At 45.2% G+C, this 26,186-nt stretch overlaps 2 protein-coding genes across 6 annotated transcripts in view; one reads left to right on the top strand and one right to left on the bottom strand.

Annotated features, from left to right (window-relative positions):
- The window catches only part of DNAAF6 (dynein axonemal assembly factor 6), a 167,746-nt gene extending 166,688 nt beyond the window's left edge, over nucleotides 1-1,058 (bottom strand). Inside the window, exon 1 of the mRNA XM_040405107.1 lies at nucleotides 898-1,058. The gene's annotated coding sequence lies outside the window, so the exon portion shown is untranslated. The remainder of the gene's footprint in view (nucleotides 1-897) is intronic.
- A 34-nt stretch (nucleotides 1,059-1,092) lies between these two features.
- The window catches only part of NUP62CL (nucleoporin 62 C-terminal like), a 147,905-nt gene continuing 122,811 nt past the window's right edge, over nucleotides 1,093-26,186 (top strand). Inside the window, exons 1-2 of one of the 5 annotated variants that reach the window (XM_040405101.1) lie at nucleotides 1,093-1,200; nucleotides 23,478-23,780. In XM_040405101.1, coding sequence (XP_040261035.1) covers nucleotides 23,485-23,780 — 296 coding nt within the window. In that variant the 5' untranslated portion in view covers nucleotides 1,093-1,200; nucleotides 23,478-23,484. Of the gene's footprint in view, nucleotides 1,260-18,192; nucleotides 18,267-23,477; nucleotides 23,781-26,186 lie in introns of those variants that run through there. The other 4 variants (XM_040405106.1, XM_040405102.1, XM_040405104.1 and 1 more) reach the window with 4 other exon arrangements.

Below are 26,186 nucleotides of genomic sequence, written 5' to 3' on the forward strand. Positions count from 1 at the left end.
AAAAATATATACAATTTTGACTTCCTTTTACCAGTGTCATGAAGTACAATATGTGACGAAAAAACATCCTCAGAATGGCCTGGATAAGTCAAAGTGTTTTAAAATGATCACCACTTAAAGTGACACTGGTCAGATTTTCAAAAAATGGCCTGGTCCTTAAGGTGAAATAAGGCTGTGTCCTTAAGGGGTTAAAGGTCTGCGCATGCCGAATCCGGCACTAATGCACTTCAATGTAAATGAATGCCGGATTCGGCATTCCGGCAAGTGATCAGTATTTTTGGCCGGAGAGAAAACTGCAGCATGCTGTGGTATTTTCTCCGTCCAAGAAACGTAAGAGGGACTGAACTGATGCATCATGAATAGAATGCTCTCCATTCAGAATGCATTAGGATATAACTGATCAGTATTGAGCCCCTGTGACGGAACTCAATACCGGAAAAGAAAAAGCTAGTGTGTACCCTAATGGAGTTATAAGAATAGATGACATGCGGAATGCAAGTAGTTACAAAAACGGAGATGTCAGGAGAGGCGACAGGTCCTCGTTAATGACTGAATTAATCGGAGATGTCGCCGTAATCCCATGTGGCTGCCACTTCCACATTCTGCATGTGAGTCGGGATATCGAGCAATATCTGAGACTGTAATCTCAGGCTAGGATCATTCCATGTCTACAGCACAAGGGAAGCCAATAAGCACGTGTGTCCATGTCACCAGAAGCCTCGCATACATCCTGGTCATCCAACGTCCCGTCAGGAAACGCATCCTCATCTGTAGCTTTGAACAGTTTCCTCCGTTTAGCACATACCCCACATACGTGAGACACAGACATCATGCTTCTTCCTTCATCAACCAGCGAAATCACTCACTGGAAATATACCTTTGTAGCACCATATTTACCTCAGCAGCCTCGGAGACCTGGAAAGACGTTTCGTTACCAAGGCAACGCTAAACTTTCAGCCCCGTATCGGAAATGCCACAGATCATGAAAGAAAATGTAAATGATAAATAGGGAACAATACTGCCGTTTATAGCATCGCACAACATCTAGATTTAACTGGGAATGTTTGTATTCACAGCCATCCAATCCCTATACTTACAGGCAATGCCGCGGGCACCTCAGCAGCTCGGAATACTGGCCTTCCGGGATCACGTGGTCCATTGCCGTCTAGGACCTCGGCGCGCTGTTTCCTTCCGCCATTAGTAGGTAGCTGGGTTATACCGTTTACTGGGTCGTCTGCTTGTTACTCTTTTCCGCATAAGTAAGTGTTCTGAGTGCTGACTGCGGTGGCCTCGGTCAGCCGGTGCCATCATTTCTGGGTGTATAATATAATTATAGAACGTGCACACTAATTGGTTTTTTGGGTTTCCTCTATCTCCATAAGGACAGGGTCAATATTAGTTTCTGCCTTTTCAGATTTGATTTCCATGATGGCGTTTGCAATAGTTTGGACGTTTTTGGGCTTGGCAATACCAGATTTTTATTTTTTTTATGGAAAGGGGGTGATAATTATTATTTTTTAAAATATTTTAATTGTTAATTAATTTTTTTTTTGTCTTCTGATCACTTGTCCCATAGAAAGCAGACGAATACTATTAGTCTACGGCATTCTGACCAGCTGTGCCTCAGGCGTTATCCATGACAGGCCACATGATTTTGCCAGAGGAGCTCTGATCTGTCTAACCACCAGAGACAGCTGAATCTGAGGGGTTAAATGACCATGATCAGCGTCGCTGCTGGCGAATGCCAGCTTGTGAGCTTGCTCTATACATGACCTGCAGGCAAATGCCGTACATGTACGACATAAGGGGAAGGCGGTGGTTGGGGGACCTCGGGTTTCACCAGGTCTGGCCGGCACCAAGCGCTCTCCCTATAGTACTGAATAGGAGGGCACTGCACTTGCGCGGCCACTGCTCCCAATTATTTCTATGGGGCTGACAGAAATAGCCGAGCCAGTGCTTGCCTATTTTTGGCGGCCCCATAGAAATGAATGGAGGCCAGCTCCACAACATTGGGGCCTCCTTTCTCAGTGTAAATTCACAGTATAAAGATCAAGAAAAATATGTGTCTCTGTGTTAAAGGGGTAATGTAGTTTGTTTTAACTGATGATTTATCCTCAGGATAGTTAATCAGCATCTGATTGACGGGGGTCTGACACCCGGGACCCCCGCCAATCAGTTGTTTGAGAAGGCAGCGGCGCTGCCTTCTCACTGTTTACCGCTGGCCCAGTGATGTCACGACTAGTATCAAATGGCCTGGGCGGGGCCAGGGCTGTGGAGTCGGAGGCAGTTTTGGGTCCCTGGAGTCGGAGGCGGCAAAAAATGAACAGACTCCGACTCCTACTAGATTTAAATTGGAATAAAAAAAAGCAAGTTTAAATGTCCCAATTCACAAAAAGTTATAATTAATTACCGTATTTTTCGCCCTATAAGATGCACCTAGAAAAACAATATTTTGAACCAAAAGGTGTGCTTTTGGTGGGTTTTGAACTAATGGTGGTCTGTGGGTGGCACGGTTATGAAGGCATCTGTGGGTGGCACTGTTATGGGGCCATCTGTGGGTGGCACTGTTATGGGGGCATCTTATCTTATGTGTCATCCACAGATCCCCCCCATAACAGTGTCCCTGTGTAGTGAATGGGGGCCAGCATCTGTTTCTGTAATGGCAGCGGGGCCCGGTGCCTGCTTCGTTCATAAAGTGGGCGGAGCAGGCGCGTGACATAGTGAGCTACGCTACGAGCGCCCACCCGGCCTCCTGACTGCCAAGAAGTTAGTAGTAAGTAGTACAGCGCTAGATTTAAAATTATTGGAATACTTTAACAATACCCACAAGTTAGATATGATTACCGTATACTACAGTGAGCGGGGCCCGGTGTAGTAGAATACAGTGACTGCACCGGGCCCCGCTGTCATTACAGAAACAGATGCCGGCCCCCAGCCCCTCCTCCCTCTCAGCCTATTCACCGGACGGTTGCAGCATTCGCCCCATAAGACGCACTGCTATTTTCCCCCACTTTTGCGAAAAATACGGTACTTCTCTACTGTAAGCATAAAGGCCAATGCATCACGTTACCGCAAAACGAACACGTTAAGTGACCATGAAGAAGCATGCTTTTCATATGCTTCACTATATGGCACGCAACGCACAGTTAAGGAGCGGCAATACTTATACTTTCCATTGTGTTGTGTTCCGCTGTGAAAGGGAACGCAACGCCCATGGTTAACCTAGCCTCTCACTGGTTTAAGTAAATGTTTTTTGCAGGACTAGACACTTGTATAAGTGAAGGGAATGGATAGTCAATAGTTCAAGACTGAAGCTGTAAACCATTTGAAAAACTGCTGTCATTTAGCTAAGGCTATAAAAACTTGTAAACTCAGATTGTTAGCTTAAACTTTAAACATGACTATGGGATTCTACTAGGGAAATCATGTTTTAGAATAAATGCCCCTTCCCCTGCCCCTTCCTGGATCCTCCCACTGCCCTATCTTCAGCAGAAGATCAGCCCACAAAGGAGAAGGCAGCGACTTCCTAGCCAGTAGTTCTGTGGTAATGACATGTATGTTGCCTTTCTTTCCTTCAAGGAATGTATAAAATACAGAGGAGTCGGAGTCGGAAGTACCAAAAACTGAGGAGTTGGAGTTGGAGCATTTATCTACCGACTCCACAGCCCTGGGCGGGGCTAAGCTCTGTTCACTTGAATGGAGCTTAGCCCCGCCCAGACCAGTTGATACTAGTCGTGATGTCACTGGGCCAGCGGTAAGGCCGCGGCGCTGCTGGAGTGCCACTGCCTTCTCAAACAGCTGATCGGCGGGGGTCCCGGGTGTCGGACTCCTGCCGATCAGATGCTGATGATCTATCCAGAGGATAGATCATCAGTTAAAACAAACTGTAGAACCCCTTTAAACTAATCACTGTGGAGTAAGGCACTGAAACAAAATAACAATACTTTATTGGATATCTGGTTTAGGCTACTTTCACACTAGCGTTAATATTTTCCGGTATTGAGATCCGTCATAGGGTCTCAATACCGGAAAAAAATTCTTCAGTTTTGTCCCCATTCGTTGTCAATGGGGACAAAACGGAATTGAACAGAACGGAATGCTCCAAAATGCAGTCCGTTCTGTTCTCATACCAGAGAGCAAACCACAGCATGCTGCTGTTTGCTTTCTGTCCTGCGATGCGGTGCAAGACCCATTTACTTGCATTGTGAGTCATGACTGATCCATTTTCTCTGACACAATAGAAAACTGATCTGTCCCCCATTGACTTTCTGTGGAGTTCATGACGGATCCGTCTTGGGTATGTTAAAGATAATAGAACCGGATCTGTTCATAACTGATGTAGATGGTTGTATTATCAGTAACGGGAGCGTTTTTGCCGAACCCTGCCGGATCCAGTAAAAACACTAGCGTGAAAGTAGCCTAACAATATATAGTGGAGAAAGAAGATTCCTTTAGTGATTGTAAATAAAGGTGGAAGAAAAATCTGAAAATATACCCAGTGGGCGCTAAAATGATAAGCCTTGTGTATCCAGTAAAACTGGGACCCTGGTATGATAAACTAGAAAATGTTACGCTGGCTACCGCCAAACTGTGCTTCAACAAACTGGCAAGCACAGAGTGCCTATAAACTTCTGGTGCAGGTGAGTGCCCCCATATGCTGAAGTGCTCTGTGCGGCCAGTAATAAGATAGCAAGGGGGAGTGTATATATATATATATTACACTCACCTAAAGAATTATTAGGAACACCTGTTCTATTTCTCATTAATGCAATTATCTAGTCAACCAATCACATGGCAGTTGCTTCAATGCATTTAGGGGGTGGTCCTGGTCAAGACAATCTCCTGAACTCCAAACTGGATGTCAGAATGGGAAAGAAAGGTGATTTAAGCAATTTTGAGCGTGGCATGGTTGTTGGTGCCAGACGGGCCGGTCTGAATATTTCACAATCTGCTCAGTTACTGGGATTTTCACGCACAACCATTTCTAGGGTTTACAAAGAATGGTGTGAAAAGGGAAAAACATCCAGTATGCGGCAGTCCTGTGGGCGAAAATGCCTTGTGGATGCTAGAGGTCAGAGGAGAATGGGTCGACTGATTCAAGCTGATAGAAGAGCAACGTTGACTGAAATAACCACTCGTTACAACCGAGGTATGCAGCAAAGCATTTGTGAAGCCACAACACGCACAACCTTGAGGCGGATGGGCTACAACAGCCGAAGACCCCATCGGGTACCACTCATCTCCACTACAAATAGGAAATAGAGGCTACAATTTGCACGAGCTCACCAAAATTAAACTGTTAAAGACTGGAAAAATGTTGCCTGGTCTGATGGGTCTCGATTTCTGTTGAGACATTCAAATGGTAGAGTCCGAATTTGGCGTAAACAGAATGAGAACATGTATCCATCCTCTGATGGCTGCTTCCAGCAGGATAATGCACCATGTCACAAAGCTCGAATCATTTCAAATTGGTTTCTTGAACATGACAATGAGTTCACTGTACTAAAATGGCCCCCACAGTCACCAGATCTCAACCAAATAGAGCATATTTGGGATGTGGTGGAACGGGAGCTTCGTGCCCTGGATGTGCATCCCTCAAATCTCCATCAACTGCAAGATGCTATCCTATCAATATGGGCCAACATTTCTAAAGAATGCTATCAGCACCTTGTTGAATCAATGCCACGTAGAATTAAGGCAGTTCTGAAGGCAAAAGGGAGTCCAACACCGTATTAGTATGGTGTTCCTAATAATTCTTTAGGTGTGTGTGTATATATATATATATATATATATATATATATATATATATATATATATATATATATATATATATATTTATATACTGTTAGAACAATCGGGCACCTTTTGGTTAGTACTGGCTGGATGTGGTATGTCTAACCCCCAATAAGTGTCCGTCGCATGGTGACACAGGTCCTAATGCCCCAATTGCGCATAAACACCCCTAAGCTATCTGTAGTACTTCCAACTCAGCTAGCTAATACATAGATTCCCACATGTGGCGTCCGGCTCGACATGTTTCCTCATTACTTGTGAGTAGTGTTGAGCGAACTTCTCTTTTAAGTTCGGCGTCTAAAGTTCGGCTTCCGGTTAGCGTGGTAGCGGAATCAATAATCGTCCATTATTGATTCCGCTACCATGGACCACAACGGAATTCGGAATCCATATCTGGATTCTCTAGCCGGACGCCGAACTTAAAACAGAAGTTCGCTCAACACTACTTGTGAGTCATCGGGAGCTAACTGCTATTGTGATTTCTAACTGCAGAGCTGAGAAAGCCCCGCCACACTGAAGGTATGTGGCAGTGTGTCCGACACTCGTAGGATATGCCCCATTGAAAATTGTCTAATAGGATGTTTGCAAACCACTTTAAGATTTACACGGCTGTAGGTGTTTTGCGGTCCGCAAATCACAGATGCTTGCCACTTTCCTTCAGAAATGTCCTATCCTTCTCCGCGATGTCCTATCCTTCTCCGGTTATACCTAGTGCGCACGCGCGGGATTTGGCTGAAGAGAGTGGACGTTAGAGAGGCGGCGATGAACTAAGGTAGGCGGATCTAATGAAAGGTAGGGCAGCGATTTTCAATTCAGAAGGCGGCGCTGGGCACCTAAACGAGATGGCTGCAGCCGGGCACCCTGCACCATGAGACGTCCCCTTGGACACATTTCTGACGTGAGTGACAGGTGATATAAACATGTTTTTTATGATTATAGAGCCACAGGCGCATTTGATAAAGTCACTTTAGGATTCAGTGTATTACTAGGGACATCGCCATATGTTTAGGTTATAGGCCTAAATTCTGATGACAGAATCCCTTTAAGGACACAGGCCGTACCTGTACACCCTGTGTATTTCCGATCACCACGGCGGGCGGTAATCGGAACAAGGTGCCTGCTCAAATCATTGAGCAGGCACCTTGGGTCAATGCCGAGGGGGGTCCTGTCACCCCCCATTTCGTCGATCGTGGCGGATTAACCTCTTCTATGCCGCTACCGCGGCATAGAAGGGGTTTGTGTTTGAGGGAGTGCATCGATTCCCCGTGCTTCTGTGGCGGGGACTCTGTCTCAGAAGGTTGCCCAATGCCTTGCACGGCATCCGGAACTGCCTTCTACGGGAGCCTCAGGCTGGGTCTCCTAGGCAACCTGTTTGTGTACTACTCACTTTAGTACACGAACAGGCAATGCATTACAATACAAATGTATTGTAATGCATTGCAGAGGGGATCAGACTCCCAAAAATGAACATCAGAAATAAAGTAAAGAGGGAAAAAAAGTCAAAAAAATAGTTTTTAATAAAATTAATAAAGTAAAAAAAGATTTAAAAAAATCCCCTTTCCCCTTATTACACTGCTCAAAAAAATAAAGGGAACACAAAAATAACACTTCCTAGATCTGAGTTAATTAAATATTCTTCTGAAAAACTGTGCCAAAACAGCTATTTCTTGTTATGTTGCCTCACAAAAAGTGTAATATAGAGCAACCAAAAATCATATGTACCCTAAAATAGTACCAACAAAACTGCCACCCTATCTCGTAGTTTCCAAAATGGGGTAACTTTTTTGGAGTTTCTACTCTATGGGTGCATCAGGAGGGCTTCAAATGGGACATGGTATCAAAAAACCAGTCCAGCAAAATCTGCCTTCCAAAAACCGTATGGCGTTCCTTTCCCTCTGCGCCCTGCCGTGTGCCCGTACAGCTGTTTACGACCACATATGGGGTGTTTCTGTAAACTACAGAATCGGGGCCATAAATATTGAGTTTTGTTTGACTGTTAACCCCTGCTTTGTAACTGGAAAAAATTTATTCGAATGAAAAATCTGCCAAAAAATTGGAATTTTGAAATGTTATCTCTATTTTCCATTAATTCTTGTGGAACACCTAAAGGGTTAATGACGTTTGTAAAATCAGTTTTGAATACCTTGAGGGGTGTAGTTTATAGAATGGGTTCATTTTTGGGTGGTTTCTATTATGTAAGACTCACAAAGTGATTTCAGACCTGAACTGGTCCTGAAAAAGTGGGTTTTAAAAATTTTGAGAAAAATTTTAAGATTTGCTTCTAAACTTCTAAGCCTTCTAACATCCCCAAAAAATAAAATGGCATTCCCAAAATGATCCAAACATAAAGTAGACATATGGGGAATGTAAAATAATAACTATTTTTGGATCTATTACTATCTATTATAAAAGTAGAGAAACTGAAATTTGCAAATTTGCTAATTTTCCCAAATTTTTGGTAACTTTTGTATATTTTTTTTTTTTTAGAAATAAAGATTTTTTTGGACTCCATTTTACCAGTGTCATGAAGTACAATATGTGACGAAAAAACGATCTCAGAATGGCCTGGATAAGTAAAAGCGTTTTAAAGTTAGGCTCCATTCACATGTCCGTGGTGTGTTGCGGACCTGCATATTGCGGATCCGCAACACACCGCCTGGCACCCCTATAGACATGCCTATTCTTGTCCGCAGCTGGAGGGCCACAGGTTGAGCATGCCTACCGCCGTATAACATCACAATTTAAACAATAGACTGGGAGCTTAAAAGGGATTTCTGGGCTTTTAATATTGACCTATCTTCAGGCGCGGGATCTCGGCGAGAGAAGAATTAAGAAGATGGGCGGGCAGAGGGAAAGACTGGGCGGGGGGAAGCGACGATAAGGCAGAGCTGCCTGGGCACCTACGAGGTTTACGTCGCCACTGGGCACTTGCTAGCCCTCATTTGCATATCCTACTAAGATGATTTTTGCCAGTTTTATAAGTCCACGATTGCTTATAAGGGCTCATTCAGACGGCCGTATGCTGTCCGCAAAAATACTGAATGCTATCCGTTTTTTTGCGGATCCGCAAAAAAAATGAAACATGTCCTATACTTGTCCGTGAAAATCAGGACATGGCCCCATTGAAGTCTATGGGTCCGCAAAAATACTGAATGCTATCCGTTTTTTTGCAGATCCGTTTTTTTGCGGATCCGCAAAAAAACGGATAGCATTCAGTATTTTTGCGGACAGCATACGGCCGTCTGAATGAGCCCTAAAGGTAACGTTTTTCTCAACCGCGGTATATCGTGATACCGGTATATTGGCCAACCCTACCCCCACAGTAGAATCTCCCAAAAATTTACACCATTTTCGAAAATAAATCCTGTAAGGAATCTATTGAGATGTATACTGGACCACTGAACCCATAGGCTTTAACACCTTAAGGACCAGGCCATTTTTTGCAAATCTGACCAGTGTCACTTTGTGGTGATAACTTTAAAACGCCTTTACTTAGGGAGCATTCACACAAACGTGTTTTTCTTCCGTGTCCGTTCCGCGTCCGTTCCGCAATTTTGACGGACAATGCACGGACCCATTAATTTCTATGGGTCCGTGAAAATTACGGTATGCCTTTTTATTCTCATCCGTGTGGTGTCCGTTCCTTTTTTTTTTTAGAACATGTCCTATACTTGGCCGCAAATCGTGGTCCGTGGCCCCATAGAAAGTCATTGGGTCCGTGAAAAACGGATAGCACACGGAAATGCATCCGTGTGTCATCCGTTTTTAACGGACCCCTGGACTGATAACATTCTAGGAAACCCCATTTCAGTCCCATTTCAGTTTTTTGCGGACCGTGAAAAACGGATGACACACGGAAGCACCATGTCCGTATTATACGGACTTGCGGAACGGAAAAGGAAAGATAACTGAAGACATACGGAACACACGGATCCGTGATTTACGGACCGCAAAACCAACACGGTCGTGTGAATGCTCCCTTATCCAGGCCATTCTGAGATTGTTTTTCATCACATAATGTACTTCATGACAGTGGTAAAATGGAGTAAAAAAAAATCATTTTTATTTACAAAAAAAATACCAAATTTGCCAAAAGTTTCAATTTCTCTACTTCTATAATACATAGTAATACCTACATAAATGGTTATTACTTTACATTCCCCATATGTCTACTTCATGTTTGGATCCTTTTGGGAATGACATTTTTTTTGGGGATGTTTAAGGCTTAGAAGTTTAGAAACAAATCTTGAAATTTTTCAGAAATTTTCAAAAACCCACTTTTTAAGGACCAGTTCAGGTCTGAAGTCACTTTGTGAGGCTTGCATAATATAAACCACTGAAAAATGACCCCATTCTAGAGACTACACCCCTCAAGATTGAAAACTGATTTTACAAACTTAGTTAACCCTTTAAATTTTCCATTTTAATAATTTTTTTCCAGTTACAAAGCAAGAGTTAACAGCCAAACAAAACTCAATATTTATGGCCCTGATTCTGTAGTTTACAGAAACCCCCTATATGTGGTTGTAAACTGCTGTACGGGCACACGGCAGGGCGCAGAAGGAAAGGAATGCCATACGGTTTTTGGAAGGTAGATTTTGCTGGACAGTTTTTTTGACACCATGTCCCATTTTTGAAGCCCCCCTGATGCACCCCTGGAGTAGAAAATCCCAAAAAGTAACCCCATTTTAGAAAGTACGAGATAAGGTGTCAGTTTTGTTGGTACTAGTTTAGGGTTACATATGATTTTTGGTTGCTCTATATTACACTTTTTGTGAGGCAAGGTAACAAGAAATAGTTGTTTTGGCACAGTTTTTTATTTTTTGTTATTTACAACATTCACCTGACAGGTTAGATCATGTGGTATTTTTATAGACCAGGTTGTCACGTACGCGGCGATACCGAATATGTATACTATTTTTTTAATTTATGAAAGTTTTACCGAATGATTTCATTTTTGAAACCAAAAAAAATGTTTGTCTTCATAGCCATAGTTTTTTCCGTTTTTGGGCGATTATGTTGGGTAGGGTAGGATTTTTCCCGGATGAGATGACTGTTTGGCACTATTTTGGGGTGTGTATGACTTTTTTTTTTGATCGCTTGCTATTACACTTTTTGCGATGTAAGGTGACCAAAAAATACTTTTTTTTTTTTTTTTTTTGGGCGATTGTCTTAGGTACGGGCTCATTTTTGCGGGATGAGGTGACGGTTAGATTGGTACTATTTTGGTGGGCATACGCCTTTTTGATCGCTTGCTGTTGTACTTTTTGTGATGTAAGGTGACAAAAAAATGGTTTATTTAGCACAGTTTTTATTTTTTACGGTGTTCATCTGAGGGGTTAGGTCATGTGATATGTCTGTAAAGCTGGTCGATACGGACGCAGCGATACCTAAAGTCTACTTTTTTCCAAAATTTTTACCTTTTTTTTTTTTTTGTCCCACTGTGGTACTTCAACTTTTGGGGGTCTAATCCCCCTTTACAATGCATTCCAATACTTCTGTATTGGAATGCGTTAGCTGTATGAGTAATACAGTGTGTATTACTCATACAGCTTCCGGCCTGTGAGATCCAGGGGGCTGGATCTCACAGGCTCGTCACAGGAAGGCATTGCGCTGCCTTCCCTGGCATCGGGTCCCCCTTACAGCCGCGTGGGGACCCGATGGCACCGCAGCAACCTGTAACGCAGGTCTGAATTGACCTGCGGTTTGCGGCGATCGGCGACACGGTGGGGGGGGAAAGGAAGGGTCACAGGAACCCCCCTCCCCCGCGTGCATTGTTCCCTTGTGCCTCGGAACAAGGTGATTTGAGCAGGCACTATGTCGCCCGGTGATCGGAACTACACATGACGTACCGGTACGTCATGTGTCCTTAAGTATCGGGACATTATGCCGTACTGGTACATCATGTGTCCGCAACAGGTTAAAGAGAACACTTGGGTGTGAAAATGAAAATGTTCATTTATTCCAATAAAATGTTGCATAAGCTTTCTATTTTTCATTTTACAGGAGAAAAAGCACCACAAATTTTAAACATTTTCTCCAGAACATGGCAACACCCCATATGTAGTTGTAAATTGCTATTTTGGGCACATGTCAGGGATCAGAAGGAGAGGAGTGCCATATGGTTTTTGGAGGGCAGATTTTCGTGGAATGGTTTAACCACCTGAGGACCGCCGTACGCAGGATTGCGTCTTGGCGGCGGCTCTGCTATTCTGGGTGGACACATATACGCGTCCTCTCGCGAGAGGCGAGATTTCCTGTGAACGCGCGCATATAGGCGCGCTCGTTCACAGGATCGGAAGGTAAGCGAGTGGATCTCCAGCCTGCCAGCCGCGATCGTTCGCTGGCAGGCTGGAGATGCGATTTTTTTTTTTAACCCCTAACAGGTATATTAGACGCTGTTTTGATAACGGCGTCTAATATACCTGCTACCTGGTCCTCTGGTAGTCCCTTTTGCTTGGATCGACCACCAGAGGACACAGGCAGCTCAGTAATAAGTAGCACCAAACACCACTACACTACACCCCCCCCCCCCGTCACTTATTAACCCCTTATTAACCCCTGATCACCCCATATAGACTCCCTGATCACCCCCCTGTCATTGATCACCACCTTGTAAGGCTCCATTCAGACGTCCGTATGTTTTTTACGGATCCACGGATACATGGATCGGATCCGCAAAACACATACGGATGTCTGAATGGAGCCTGACAGGGGGGTGATCACCCCATATAGACTCCCTGATCACCCCCCTGTCATTGATCACCACCTTGTAAGGCTCCATTCAGACATCCATATGTTTTTTACGGATACATGGATCGGATCCGCAAAATACATACGGACGTCTGAATGGAGCCTTACAGGGGGGTGATCACCCCATATAGACTCCCTGATCACCCCCCTGTAAGGCTCCATTCAGACGTCCGTATGTTTTTTACGGATCCACGGATACATGAATCGGATCTGCAAAACACATACGGACGTCTGAATGGAGCCTTACAGGGGGGTGATCAATGACAGGGGGGTGATCAGGGAGTCTATATGGGGTGATCACCCCCGTCATTGATCACCCCCCTGTAAGGCTCCATTCAGACGTCCGTATGTTTTTTACGGATCCACGGATACATGGATCGGATCTGCAAAACACATACGGACGTCTGAATGGAGCCTTACAGGGGGGTGATCACCCCATATAGACTCCCTGATCACCCCCCTGTCATTGATCACCCCCCCTTAAGGCTCCATTCAGACATTATTTTTTTTTGGCCCAAGTTAGCGGAAATTGTTTTTTTTTTTTTCTTGCAAAGTCTCATATTCCACTAACTTGTGTTAAAAAATAAAATCTCACATGAACTCACCATACCCCCTCACTTTTTAGACATTTATATTCCAGACTTCTTCTCACGCTTTAGGGCCCCTAAAATGCCAGGGCAGTATAAATACCCCACATGTGACCCCATTTCGGAAAGAAGACACCCCAAGGTATTCCGTGAGGGGCATATTGAGTCCATGAAAGATTGAAATTTTTGTCCCAAGTTAGCGGAAAGGGAGACTTTGTGAGAAAAAATAAATAAAAAATTTCTGCTAACTTGTGGCAAAAAAAAATAAATTCTATGAACTCGCCATGCCCCTCATTGAATACCTTGGGGTGTCTTCTTTCCAAAATGGGGTCACATGTGGGGTATTTATACTGCCCTGTCATTTTAGGGGCCCTAAAGCGTGAGATGAAGTCTGGGATCCAAATGTGTAAAAATGCCCTCCTAAAAGGAATTTGGGCCCCTTTGCGCATCTAGGCTGCAAAAAAGTGTCACACGTCTGGTATCGCCGTACTCAGGAGAAGTTGGGGAATGTGTTTTGGGGTGTCATTCAGCGGCCCGAGGAAGCGCGATCCCACGCGCGAAACGGCCGTCGCCGCTTGTAACAGTGTGTCCGCCCCTGGATCCATTATGCATTTTCTTCTAAGGAAGTTCCAATAAAGCAGCAACATTTTGTCTACTCCGGTGCATGCCGCGATTACTTTGCTTCTTCTCTCATTGCGTCATTTTACATATACCCATGCTGGGTGAGAGAAATATCTTGGTCAAATGCCAACTTTGTATAAAAAAATGGGAAAAGTTGTCTTTTGCCGAGATATTTCTCTCACGCAGCATGGGTATATGTAAAATGACACCCCAAAACACATTGCCCAACTTCTCCTGAGTACGGCGATACCAGATGTGTGACACTTTTTTGCAGCCTAGGTGGGCAAAGGGGCCCACATTCCAAAGAGCACCTTTTGGATTTCACAGGTCATTTTTTACACATTTTGATTTCAAACTACTTACCACACATTAGGGCCCCTAAATTGCCAGGGCAGTATAACTACCCCACAATGGACCCCATTTTGGAAAGAAGACACCCCAAGGTTTTTCGTGATGGGCATAGTGAGTTCATGGAAGTTTTTATTTTTTGTCACAAGTTAGTGGAATATGAGACTTTGTAAGAAAAAAATAAAAATCATCATTTTCCGCTAAGGCCTCTTTCACATTTGGTTGTCCGGATCCGTCGTGCACTCCATTTGCCGGAGGTGCCCGCCGGATCCGTAACAACTAGGGGTGCACCGAAATTCCGGCGGCCGAAAATGGGCCTAATCCATTTCGGCCGATATTGGTACATATCGGCAGAAAATATGGGGTTTGGGATTTGTGGGATTTGTCACCCGCGCCGGGCGGGCGGTTTACTTTAAGTCACTGCATCTTTATTTTACCTTACAATCGTGACGCTCCAGTAACAACTCTGCAGGCAGAGCAGAGAGCGGCGTAACGTCACTTACTCACGTGACGCGCCTGCTCCGCCTCCTTCATTCATAAAGTGGGCGGAGCAGGTGCGTCATGTGAGTAAGTGACGTTACGCCGCCCTCCGCTCTGCCTGCAGAGTTGTTACTGGAGCGTCACGATTGTAAGGTAAAATAAAGATGCAGTGAGTGATTAGTCTGCTGTGAGCAGCAGGGCCGGGGCTGTTATGGGTAGGGGGATCGGTCTATTGCACTGTTATGGGGAAAGGGATCTGTGCACTGTTATGGGGAAAGGGATCTGTGCACTGTTATGGGGAAAGGGATCTGTGCACTGTTATGGGGAAAGGGATCTGTGCACTGTTATGGGGAAAGGGATCTGTGCACTGTTATGGGGAAAGGGATCTGTGCACTGTTATGGGGAAAGGGATCTGTGCACTGTTATGGGGAAAGGGATCTGTGCACTGTTATGGGGAAAGGGATCTGTGCACTGTTATGGGGAAAGGGATCTGTGCACTGTTATGGGGAAAGGGATCTGTGCACTGTTATGGGGAAAGGGATCTGTGCACTGTTATGGGGAAAGGGATCTGTGCACTGTTATGGGGAAAGGGATCTGTGCACTGTTATGCCCATAACAGTGCACAGATCCCCCTCTCCATAACAGCGCCACCCACAGATCCCCCTCTCCATAACAGCGCCACCCACAGATCCCCCTCTCCATAACAGCGCCACCCACAGATCCCCCTCTCCATAACAGCGCCACCCACAGATCCCCCTCTCCATAACAGCGCCACCCACAGATCCCCCTCTCCATAACAGCGCCACCCACAGATCCCCCTCTCCATAACAGCGCCACCCACAGATCCCCCTCTCCATAACAGCGCCCCCCACAGATCCCCCTCTCCATAACAGCGCCCCCCACAGATCCCCCTCTCCATAACAGCGCCCCCCACAGATCCCCCTCTCCATAACAGCGCCACCCACAGATCCCCCTCTCCATAACAGCGCCACCCACAGATCCCCCTCTCCATAACAGCGCCACCCACAGATCCCCCTCTCCATAACAGCGCCACCCACAGATCCCCCTCTCCATAACAGCGCCACCCACAGATCCCCCCCTCCATAACAGCGCCACCCACAGATGAATTTCATTCATGAAAAAGAATTATTAATAAAATCATTAAAAAATAAGTATTTTAAAAGTATTTGGGCAAAAAGGCAGTTTCGGTTTTCGGTCAAGGGCATCCTGAATTTTCGGTTTCGGACCAGAATTTTCATTTCGGTGCACCCCTAGTAACAACGCAAGTGAACTGAAAGCATTTGAAGACGGATCCGTCTTCAAAATGCGTTCAGTGTTACTATGGCAGCCAGGACGCTATTAAAGTCCTGGCTGCCATAGTAGTAGTGGGGAGCGGGGGACTAGTATACTTACAGTCCGTGCGGCTCCCGGGGCGCTCCAGAATGACGTCAGAGCGCCCCATGCACATGGATGACGTGATCCATGCGACACGTCATCCATGCACGTGGGGCACCCTGACGTCACTCTGAAGCGCCCCGGGAGCCGCACGGACGGTAAGTATACTGCTCCCCCGCTCCCCACTACACTTTACCATGGCAAACAGGACTTTAGCGTCCTGGAAGCCATTGTAACCATTCAGAAAAAGCTAAACGTCTGATCCGGTAATGCGCCGAAACGACGTTTAGCTTAAGGCCGGATCCGGATTAATGCCTTTCAATGGGCATTAATTCCGGATTCTGCCTTGCGGCAAGTGTTCAGGATTTTTGGCCGGAGCAAAAAGCGCAGAATGCTGCGGTATTTTCTCCGGCCAAAAAACGTTCCGTTCCGGAACTGAAGGCATCCTGATGCATCCTGAACGGATTTCTCTCCATTCAGAATGCATTGGGATAATCCTGATCAGGATTCTTCCGGCATAGAGCCCCGACGACGGAACTCTATGCCGGAACCCAACAACGCAAGTGTGAAAGAGCCCTAACTTGTGACAAAAAATAAAAAGTTCTATGAACTCACTATGCCCATCAGCGAATACCTTAGGGTGTCTACTTTCCGAAATGGGGTCATTTGTGGGGTGTTCCTACTGTCTGGCCATTGTAGAACCTCAGGAAACATGACAGGTGCTCAGAAAGTCAGAGCTGCTTCAAAAAGCGGAAATTCACATTTTTTGTACCATAGTTTGTAAACGCTATAACTTTTACCCAAACATTTTTTTTTTTATCAAAGACATGTAGAACAATAAATTTAGAGAAAAATTTATATATGGATGTCGTTTTTTAAAAAAAAATTTACAACTGAAAGTGAAAAATGTCATTTTTTATCGTTAAATTTTGATTAATAACAAAAAAAGTAAAAATGTCAGCTGCAATGAAATACCACCAAATGAAAGCTCTATTAGTGAGAAGAAAAGGAGGTAAAATTCATTTGGGTGGTAAGTTGCATGACCGAGCAATAAACGGTGAAAGTAGTGTAGTGCAGAAGTGTAAAAAGTGGTCTGGTCATTAAGGGTGTTTAAGCTAGGGGAGCTGAGGTGGTTAAAGAGTAACTAAATAAGATGTCCTTATGCCCTAAAAAAAAAATTATTTTCTCTTTTCCCTATCTAAAGCTCACAATTCCCTGTGCACTTAAAACTGACATTTCTGTACACCGCTGACCGTTCAGCGATGTACGGAATATGGACTGTAGAAATTTTATGAATGGGGCCGCAGCAGCAGCGCATACTGACAGGAGCCCCCCGGAGGTTTACTAACTCCTGGCATAGCACATGTGTACCCTGTTCCCATGTGCTATGCCAGGATTAGCTGAGTAGAGTGGGCTACTGCTTCTGCCTGCCCCGATAAGCTAAGAGATCTGGGGACGGGGAGGGAGCCCATATAAAAGGTTAAAGCGCTGGCATCGGTGTATTCACAGATGCTGTTGTATACAGCAGGGACTCTGCTTTAAGGAACTCTCATTAACATAACATGTTTTTATTAATCCTGGGGGGGAAATTTCATTGTCACAATACTGTACATAGTACATAAGAGGATAGAAAAAAAGATAGCATCATGAATGTATAAATGACAATATAAATGGGTCACATACAGTAAGATGTAACTTAGCACAGTTCATGTACCAGGAGAGCAAAAGTAGCCCTGCTACAAGGAGACTCTGTAGAGTTATTGCCATTGGAAGAAACAACCTCACATGATGCTCTTTAGTACATTGCAGCTGTATTAGTCTTCCACTGAAAGTGCTTCTGTCTACAGAAGTGTACAAGGGGTGTAAGGTATCCATAATGGCCTGCAGCTTGTGGATTAAAAGTACTTTTTCTCCAGAATGAAGCAGCAGATCACTAAGTGAATCATCATATTCAACTGACCTAGCCCTACATGACTTTTTACCTGGTTCAGCTGTCCATTTTATGGTGATGGGCTTGCTTTAAATGGTGTAACTTCAAACTTTTTTTGATAGACCTAACAGAGTGTCCCGACATATGGAGGTGATCATACTTACCTGGTTGCAGCCAGTGGGTTCTGGCCCCATGGCCGCCTGTCTAGCTCCCAGGTCTCTGGAAATCAACATCCTTTTGATGGCGGTCACGTGACCTGCTGCAGCAGTCACATGACCGACATCAAAAGGATGTTGATTCCCAGAGACCCGGGAGCTAGACAGGTGGCCATGGAGCCAGAACCCAGCGGCGGGGACCAGGTAAGGTATGATCACCTCCACAGGCAGAAGTCGCAATAACTAGGGGTGCACCGAAATTCCGGCAGCCGAAAATATCGGTCGAAAATGTACCTAATCCATTTCGGCCGATATTGTTACATATCGGCCGAAAATATGGGGTGTGGGATTTGTCGCTCACCATCTGCGGGCGGGCGGTTTACTTTAAGTCACTGCATCTTTATTTTACCTTACAATCGTGACGCTCCAGTAACAACTCTGCAGACAGAGCGGAGGGCGGCGTTACGTCACTTACTCACGTGACGCGCCTGCTCCGCCTCCTTCATTCATAAAGTGGGCGGAGCAGGTGCGTCACGTGAGTAAGTGACGTTACGCCGCCCTCCGCTCTGCCTGCACAGTTGTTACTGGAGCGTCACGATTGTAAGGTAAAATAAAGATGCAGAGAGTGATTAGTCTGCTGTGAGCAGCAGGGCCGGCGCTGTTATGGGTAGGGGGATCGGTCTATGGCACTGCTATGGGGAGGGGGGGATCTGTGCACTGTTATGCCCATAACAGTGCACATATCCCCCCCCTCCATAACAGCACCACCCACATATCCCCCTCTCCATAACAGCGCCACCCACAGATCCCCCCCCCCTCCATAACAGAGCCACCCACAGACCCCCCCCCCTCCATAACAGAGCCACCCACAGACCCCCCCCCCCCCCTCCATAACAGAGCCACCCACAGATCCCCCCCTCCATAACAGAGCCACCCACAGATCCCCCTCTCCATAACAGAGCCACCCACAGATCCCCCTCTCCATAACAGAGCCACCCACAGATCCCCCTCTCCATATATAATATGATTTATTAAATTCATGAAAAAGAATTATTAATAAAATCATTAAAAAAAAAGTATTTTAAAAGTATTTGGGCAAAAAGGCAGTTTCGGTTTTCGGTCAAGGGCATCCAGAATTTTCGGTTTCGGACCAGAATTTTCATTTCGGTGCACCCCTAGCAATAACGCCTGTACAAGCGTCATAGACGTCTGTTCAGGCCATTTAACTCCCTGGAATAAGACTCATGCATATTTTTGCGCATGGTCTTTTTCTACTCAGGAGCGCTGTATCCGAAACTGCAGGTCCGGCACACAGGAAGCCCCACCCCTTTTATGAGAAGCCCTGCCCCTCACAGACATCTCCCTCACCACACAACACTACATTGTCATTACAGGACCTGTGGTGATGTCAGTCATGTGATCAGCCATGTGTGTTGGAGGAGTTAGGGGAACACATGCTCCATGTAGGACTGGTGGAGAATGTGGAGGTACTTTATGTATGGAACATATGTACACTGCTCAAAAAAAATAAAGGGAACACTTAAACAACACAATGTAACTTCAAGTCAATCATACTTCTGTGAAATCAAACTGTCCACTTAGGAAGCAACACTGAGTGACAATCAATTTCACATGCTGTTGTGAAATGGGATAGACAACAGGTGGAAATGATAGGCAATTAGCAAGACACCCCCAATAAAGGAGTGGTTCTGCAGGTGGTGACCACAGACCACTTCTCAGTTCCTATGCTTCCTGGCTGATGTTTTGGTCACTTTTGAATGCTGGCGGTGCTTTCACTCTAGTGGTAGCATGAGACGGAGTCTACAACCCACACAAGTGGCTCAGGTAGTGCAGCTTATCCAGGATGTCACATCAATGCGAGCTGTGGCAAGAAGGTTTGCTGTGTCTGTCAGCGTAGTGTCCAGAGCATGGAGGCGCTACCAGGAGACAGGCAAGTACATCAGGAGACGTGGAGGAGGCCGTAGGAGGGCAACAACCCAGCAGCAGGACCGCTACCTCCGCCTTTGTGCGAGGAGGAACAGGAGGAGCACTGCCAGAGCCCTGCAAAATGACCTCCAGCAGGCCACAAATGTGCATGTGTCTGCTCAACTGGTCAGAAACAGACTCCATGAGGGTGGTATGAGGGCCCGACGTCCACAGGTGGGGGTTGTGCTTACAGCCCAACACCGTGCAGGACGTTTGGCATTTGCCAGAGAACACCAAGATTGGCAAATTCGCCACTGGCGCCCTGTGCTCTTCACAGATGAAAGCAGGTTCACACTGAGCAGACGTGACAGAGTCTTGAGACACCGTGGAGAACGTTCTGCTGCCTGCAACATCCTCCAGCATGACCGGTTTGGCATTGGGTCAGTAATGGTGTAGGGTGGCATTTCTTTGGAGGGCCGCACAGCCCTCCATGTGCTCGCCAGAGGTAGCCTGACTGCCATTAGGTACCGAGATGAGATCCTCAGACCCCCACCATATGCTGGTGCGGTTGGCCCTGGGTTCCTCCTAATGCAAGACAATGCTAGACCTCATGTGGCTGGAGTGTGTCAGCAGTTCCTGCAAGACGAAGGCATTGATGCTATGGACTGGCCCGCCCGTTCCCCAGACCTGAATCCAATTGAGCACATCTGGGACATCATGTCTCGCTCTACCCACCAACGTCACGTTGCACCACAGACTGTCCAGGAGTTGGCAGATGCTTTAGTCCAGGTCTGGGAGGAGATCCCTCAGGAGACCGTCCGCCACCTCATCAGGAGCATGCACAGGCGTTGTAGGGAGGTCACACAGGCACGTGGAGGCCACACACACTTCTGAGCCTCATTTTGACTTGTTTTAAGGACATTATATCAAAGTTGGATCAGCCTGTAGTGTGTTTTTCCACTTTAATTTTGAGTGTGACTCCAAATCCAGACCTCCATGGCTGGAAAAATTTGATTTCCATTTTTTTTTTTTTTGTGTGATTTTGTTGTCAGCACATTCAACTATGTAAAGAACAAAGAATTTCAGAAGAATATTTAATTAATTCAGATCTAGGATGTTATTTTTGTGTTCCCTTTATTTTTTTGAGCAGTGTATAAAGCAGGGCTACGTCAGTGTAACCAGTCTATTGTAGAGCTTTCTGTGTGTAATGTGCACACAGTAGTTCTATCTGTGTAATGGACATGTAGTATAGCGGTGCATGTAATATGTATATAGTAGTGTCATGTGGGCGCTGTGTACGGCAGAGTTATGGCAGCAGTGGTCTTATGTTTAGTGTACGATGGATAAATGTAATATTGTCTACTTTTGCGATTTCTGCACAGAAGACATTATAGAGGAGACTGGTAATGGTTTTCTTGCCGAAATAGCAGCCTCATAGCCTTATGTAGGCCTATAGATTATATACACTGCTCCAAAAAATAAAGGGAACACAAAAATAACACATCCTAGATCTGAGTTAATTAAATATTCTTCTGAAATACTTTGTTCTTTACATAGTTGAATGTGCTGACAAAAAAATACCACAAATAAAAAAATGGAAATCACATTTTTCAACCCATGGAGGTCTGGATTTGGAGTCACACTCAAAATTAAAGTGGAAAAACACACTACAGGCTGATCCAACTTTGATGTAATGTCCTTAAAACAAGTCAAAATGAGGCTCAGTAGTGTGTGTGGCCTCCACGTGCCTGTATGACCTCCCTACAACGCCTGTGCATGCTCCTGATGAGGTGGCGGACGGTCTCCTGAGGGATCTCCTCCCAGACCTGGACTAAAGCATCTGCCAACTCCTGGACAGTCTGTGGTGCAACGTGACGTTGGTGGATAGAGCGAGACATGATGTCCCAGATGTGCTCAATTGGATTCAGGTCTGGGGAACGGGCGGGCCAGTCCATAGCATCAATGCCTTCGTCTTGCAGGAACTGCTGACACACTCCAGCCACATGAGGTCTAGCATTGTCTTGCATTAGGAGGAACCCAGGGCCAACCGCACCAGCATATGGTCTCACAAGGGGTTAGAGGATCTCATCTCTGTACCTAATGGCAGTCAGGCTACCTCTGGCGAGCACATGGAGGGCTGTGCAGCCCTCCAAAGAAATGCCACCCTACACCATTACTGACCCAATGCCAAACCGGTCATGCTGGAGGATGTTGCAGGCAGCAGAATGTTATCCACAGCGTCTCCAGACTCTGTCATGTCTGTCACATGTGCTCAGTGTGAACCTTCTTTCATCTGTGAAGAGCACAGGGCGCCAGTGGCGAATTTGCCAATCTTGGTGTTCTCTGGCAAATGACAAACGTCCTGCACGGTGTTGGGCTGTAAGCACAAACCCCACCTGTGGACGTCGGGCCCTCATGGAGTCTGTTTCTGACCGTTTGAGCAGACACATGCACATTTGTGGCCTGCTGGAGGTCATTTTGCAGGGCTCTGGCAGTGATCCTCCTGTTCCTCCTTGCACAAAGGCGGAGGTAGCGGTCCTGCTGCTGGGTTGTTGCCCTCCTACGGCCTCCTCCACGTCTCCTGATGTACTGGCCTGTCTCCTGGTAGCGCCTCCATGCTCTGGACACTACGCTGACAGACACAGCAAACCTTCTTGCCACAGCTCCCATTGATGTGCCATCCTGGATAAGCTGCACTACCTGAGCCACCGTCTCATGCTACCACTAGAGTGAAAGCACCGCCAGCATTCAAAAGTGACCAAAACATCAGCCAGGAAGCATAGGAACTGAGAAGTGATCTGTGGTCACCACCTGCAGAACCACTCCTTTATTGGGGGTGTCTTGCTAATTGCCTATAATTTCCACCTGTTGTCTATCCCATTTGCACAACAGCATGTGAAATTGATTGTCACTCAGTGTTGCTTCCTAAGTGGACAGTTTGATTTCACAGAAGTGTGATTGACTTGGAGTTACATTGTGTTGTTTAAGTGTTCCCTTTATTTTTTTGAGCAGTGTACATGAATTACCGCAAAATTCGTAAAGGGGTTGTCTCGCTTCAGTAAGTGGCATTTATCAAAGTTAATACAAGCCACCTACTAATGTATTGTTATTGTCCATATTGCTTCCTTTGTTGGCTGGATTCATTTTTCCATAACATTATACACTGCTTGTTTCCATGGATACAGACCACCCTGCAATCTATCAGTTAACACAATTGTTTAGGAAAGAAAAGCCACTGAAACAGCTACATAAAAACTGCAGTATGGGGGGAGAAAAACACAAGTGTTTTGTTTGGCAATTTTTTACAATTTCTTTTTACTTGTATTGTTAGGGATGATAATGATTGAAAAGCATTGTATATCTAAATATAGTACTTAAATCATGCAGCATAATCTTATACATCACCATTTTTTCTTTAAAGCAATGTCCTGTATGGCATATTGATTATTACCCTACCCTTGCTATAACTTATTTCTCCTTTTATGGCAGGATCAAGATGAGTGGCTTCAACTTTGGGACAAGTTCTTCCTCTGGAGGCTTCTCATTTGGCACTCCCAAGACTACTACATCAACAGGAGCCACTTCCTTTTCAATTGGTGGTGGTCCTGCTCCATCTACAGGATTTAGTTTTGCCACAATGGCACAAGCTCCTGTGACTACAGCAGCTCCGTCAAACCAGACTGGTGCACTTTTTTCTTTCTCAACGCCAGCTGCTTCAGCTGCACCTACTTCTGGGTTTTCTTTTGGTGCACAGTCAGCATCTACCACATCCGCAGGAGGTTTAGTGTTGGGGTAAGTCAGATATTTGGTTCCATAACCCTTTTTTATAATGCCGTTTAGGCCTTGTTCACACTATTGTCAGTAACTTTGATTATAACTGTTCCCCTTTTAACATAGAAAATATGGTGCCTCATATTGATTAAAATACGATGTGCATAGTAACATGCCATGAAAATGACCTTGTATGTATCAATATAAACTCAATATAAATGCTTATGAATCTGTTGCTGTTTTGGTTGTGAAGATACCAATTTTGCCACAGCCTAAGTACTGTAACAGTAATAACACTTACACACCCACAGTGTTGTAGAATTGCATTACATAGTGTGTCAGAACTGTATAGTATACAATCTTACCTTATACCAACAATAGCTGAACACAGCAATTATATGCACGGCAACCGACCGTAAACCTCCTACAAAAGCAAAACCAACCCGCGGTAATAACCATATAAATCTTTATTAAACAAATATATGCACACATACAAAATGAATAAAACCCAGTAGGGAGATGCAGAGAAGTGTGGATAACACCCCCCCAAAGCCAGTACATATATTAATACATGATGATTGCAGATAGTTACTGCTGCATATGTGATGCACCAAAAAACATATATCCAAAGAGGAATAGATCAATCAATGTGCTTAATGTAAGTCTCATCAATGGATACATAAGTATGCCGCAGGCCTGTGCGATTAGAACCTGTGTAGCTTAAGGAGACCAATGAGCATAAGAATATGTAAGGTACCACTAGCACCTGGTACTAACACATGAGCAGCGTTAACAGCATAATTGTATGAATAAGGCTACTTTCACACTGGCGTTTCTGGGTCCGCCTGTGAGATCCGTTTCAAGGCTCTCACAAGCTGCCCAAAACGGATCAGTTCAGCCCCAATGCATTCTGAATGGATAAGGATCCGTTCAGAATGCATCAGTTTGCCTCCGTTCAGCCTCCATTCCGTTCTGGAGGCGGACACCAAAACGCTGCTTGCAGCGTTTTGATGTCTGTCTTGACGAAACTGAGCCAAACGGATCCATCCTGACTTGCAATGTAAGTCAATGGGGACGGATCAGTTTTTACTGACACAATATGGTGCAATTGAAAACGGATCCGCCTCCCATTGACTTTCAATGTAAGTCAAAACGGATCCGTTTGCATTATCATAAAAAATGCATTGTTCATGGTAATGCAAACGGATCCGTTCTGAACGGATACAAGAGTTTGCATTATAGGTGCTGATCCGTCTGTGCAGATACCAGACGGATCCGCACCTAAACGCAGGTGTGAAAGTAGCCTTACAAATAACCAACCTGGCTGGAGGGATGGTCCGACGTCCGTTTCGCTCACTAGCTTTTTCAAAGGTGTGCAACGTATAAAGCCTAGTTTACACATCAGTGTTTTGGTCAGTGATTTCCATCGGTGATTGTGAGCCAAAACCAGTTGCGGGTCAGAAACACAAAGCAGGAATAAATCTTTCTAGGTATGCTCTGCTCCTGGTTTTTGCTTACAATCAGAGATGGAGATCATTGACCAAAACTGACTTGTGAGCAATTTCTAATGGCGAGTTCACACAGCCAGTTTTGTCCATTAACCCTTTTGCTACAAAGGGTGGGGATCAGAACCTTGATAGATAGATATATCGATCTCCTATCCCCTGCTGCTCCAGATGTGTCCCCCGGTAAATTTTGAGGATGGCTGAGCGGGCTGCTTTCCCCCGTCCCCCTTCCTTTAGTTTCAGGATGGCCAGAGCGGTTGCAGAGCGTCAGCTGTAACATACAGCTGACACTCTGCTGTAACGGCCGACATCGGTGCTGGCACTAATGTCAGCCGTTTAACCCCTTTCATGCCGCGGTCTATAGGAACCCACTGTATGGATGGGGTTAACAGAGGGAGGGAGCTGTGGCAGCGTCCCAATGGTTGCATCAGGCTTGCCATGGTATATCTAACCCTGATCAGGCTCCTGCTAAAGGCAAGAACCTGATCAGGCTTACTGTGAATGAAAATACGCTGCAGTACGCTATACAATGTACTGCAGTTTATTGAACAGCCATCAGACCCACTGGATCTTCAAGAACCAAGTGGGTCTGTTTAAAAAAAAAAAAAAGTGAAAAAAAATCTTTTTTATTACAAATTTAATTTCTTCTTATATCCACACTTATAATAATTAAAAAAATAAAATACACTACACATGTTTGGTATTGCCGCATCCGTAATGACCTGATCTATAAAAGGATCATGTTATTTTTACCGCATGGAGGACGCCATAAAAAAAAAAAGAAAAACTGATGGGATTGAAATTTTGCCCACCTCACTTCACAAAAAATATTAAGTGATCAAAAAAGTCATATGTACCCCAAAATAGTACCAATCAAACTGTCACCTCATCCCGCAAAAAATGAGCCCCTACATAAGGCAAT

Source organism: Bufo bufo, chromosome 8 (assembly GCF_905171765.1).
Source record: "Bufo bufo chromosome 8, aBufBuf1.1, whole genome shotgun sequence".
NCBI classification, from domain to species: domain Eukaryota; kingdom Metazoa; phylum Chordata; class Amphibia; order Anura; family Bufonidae; genus Bufo; species Bufo bufo.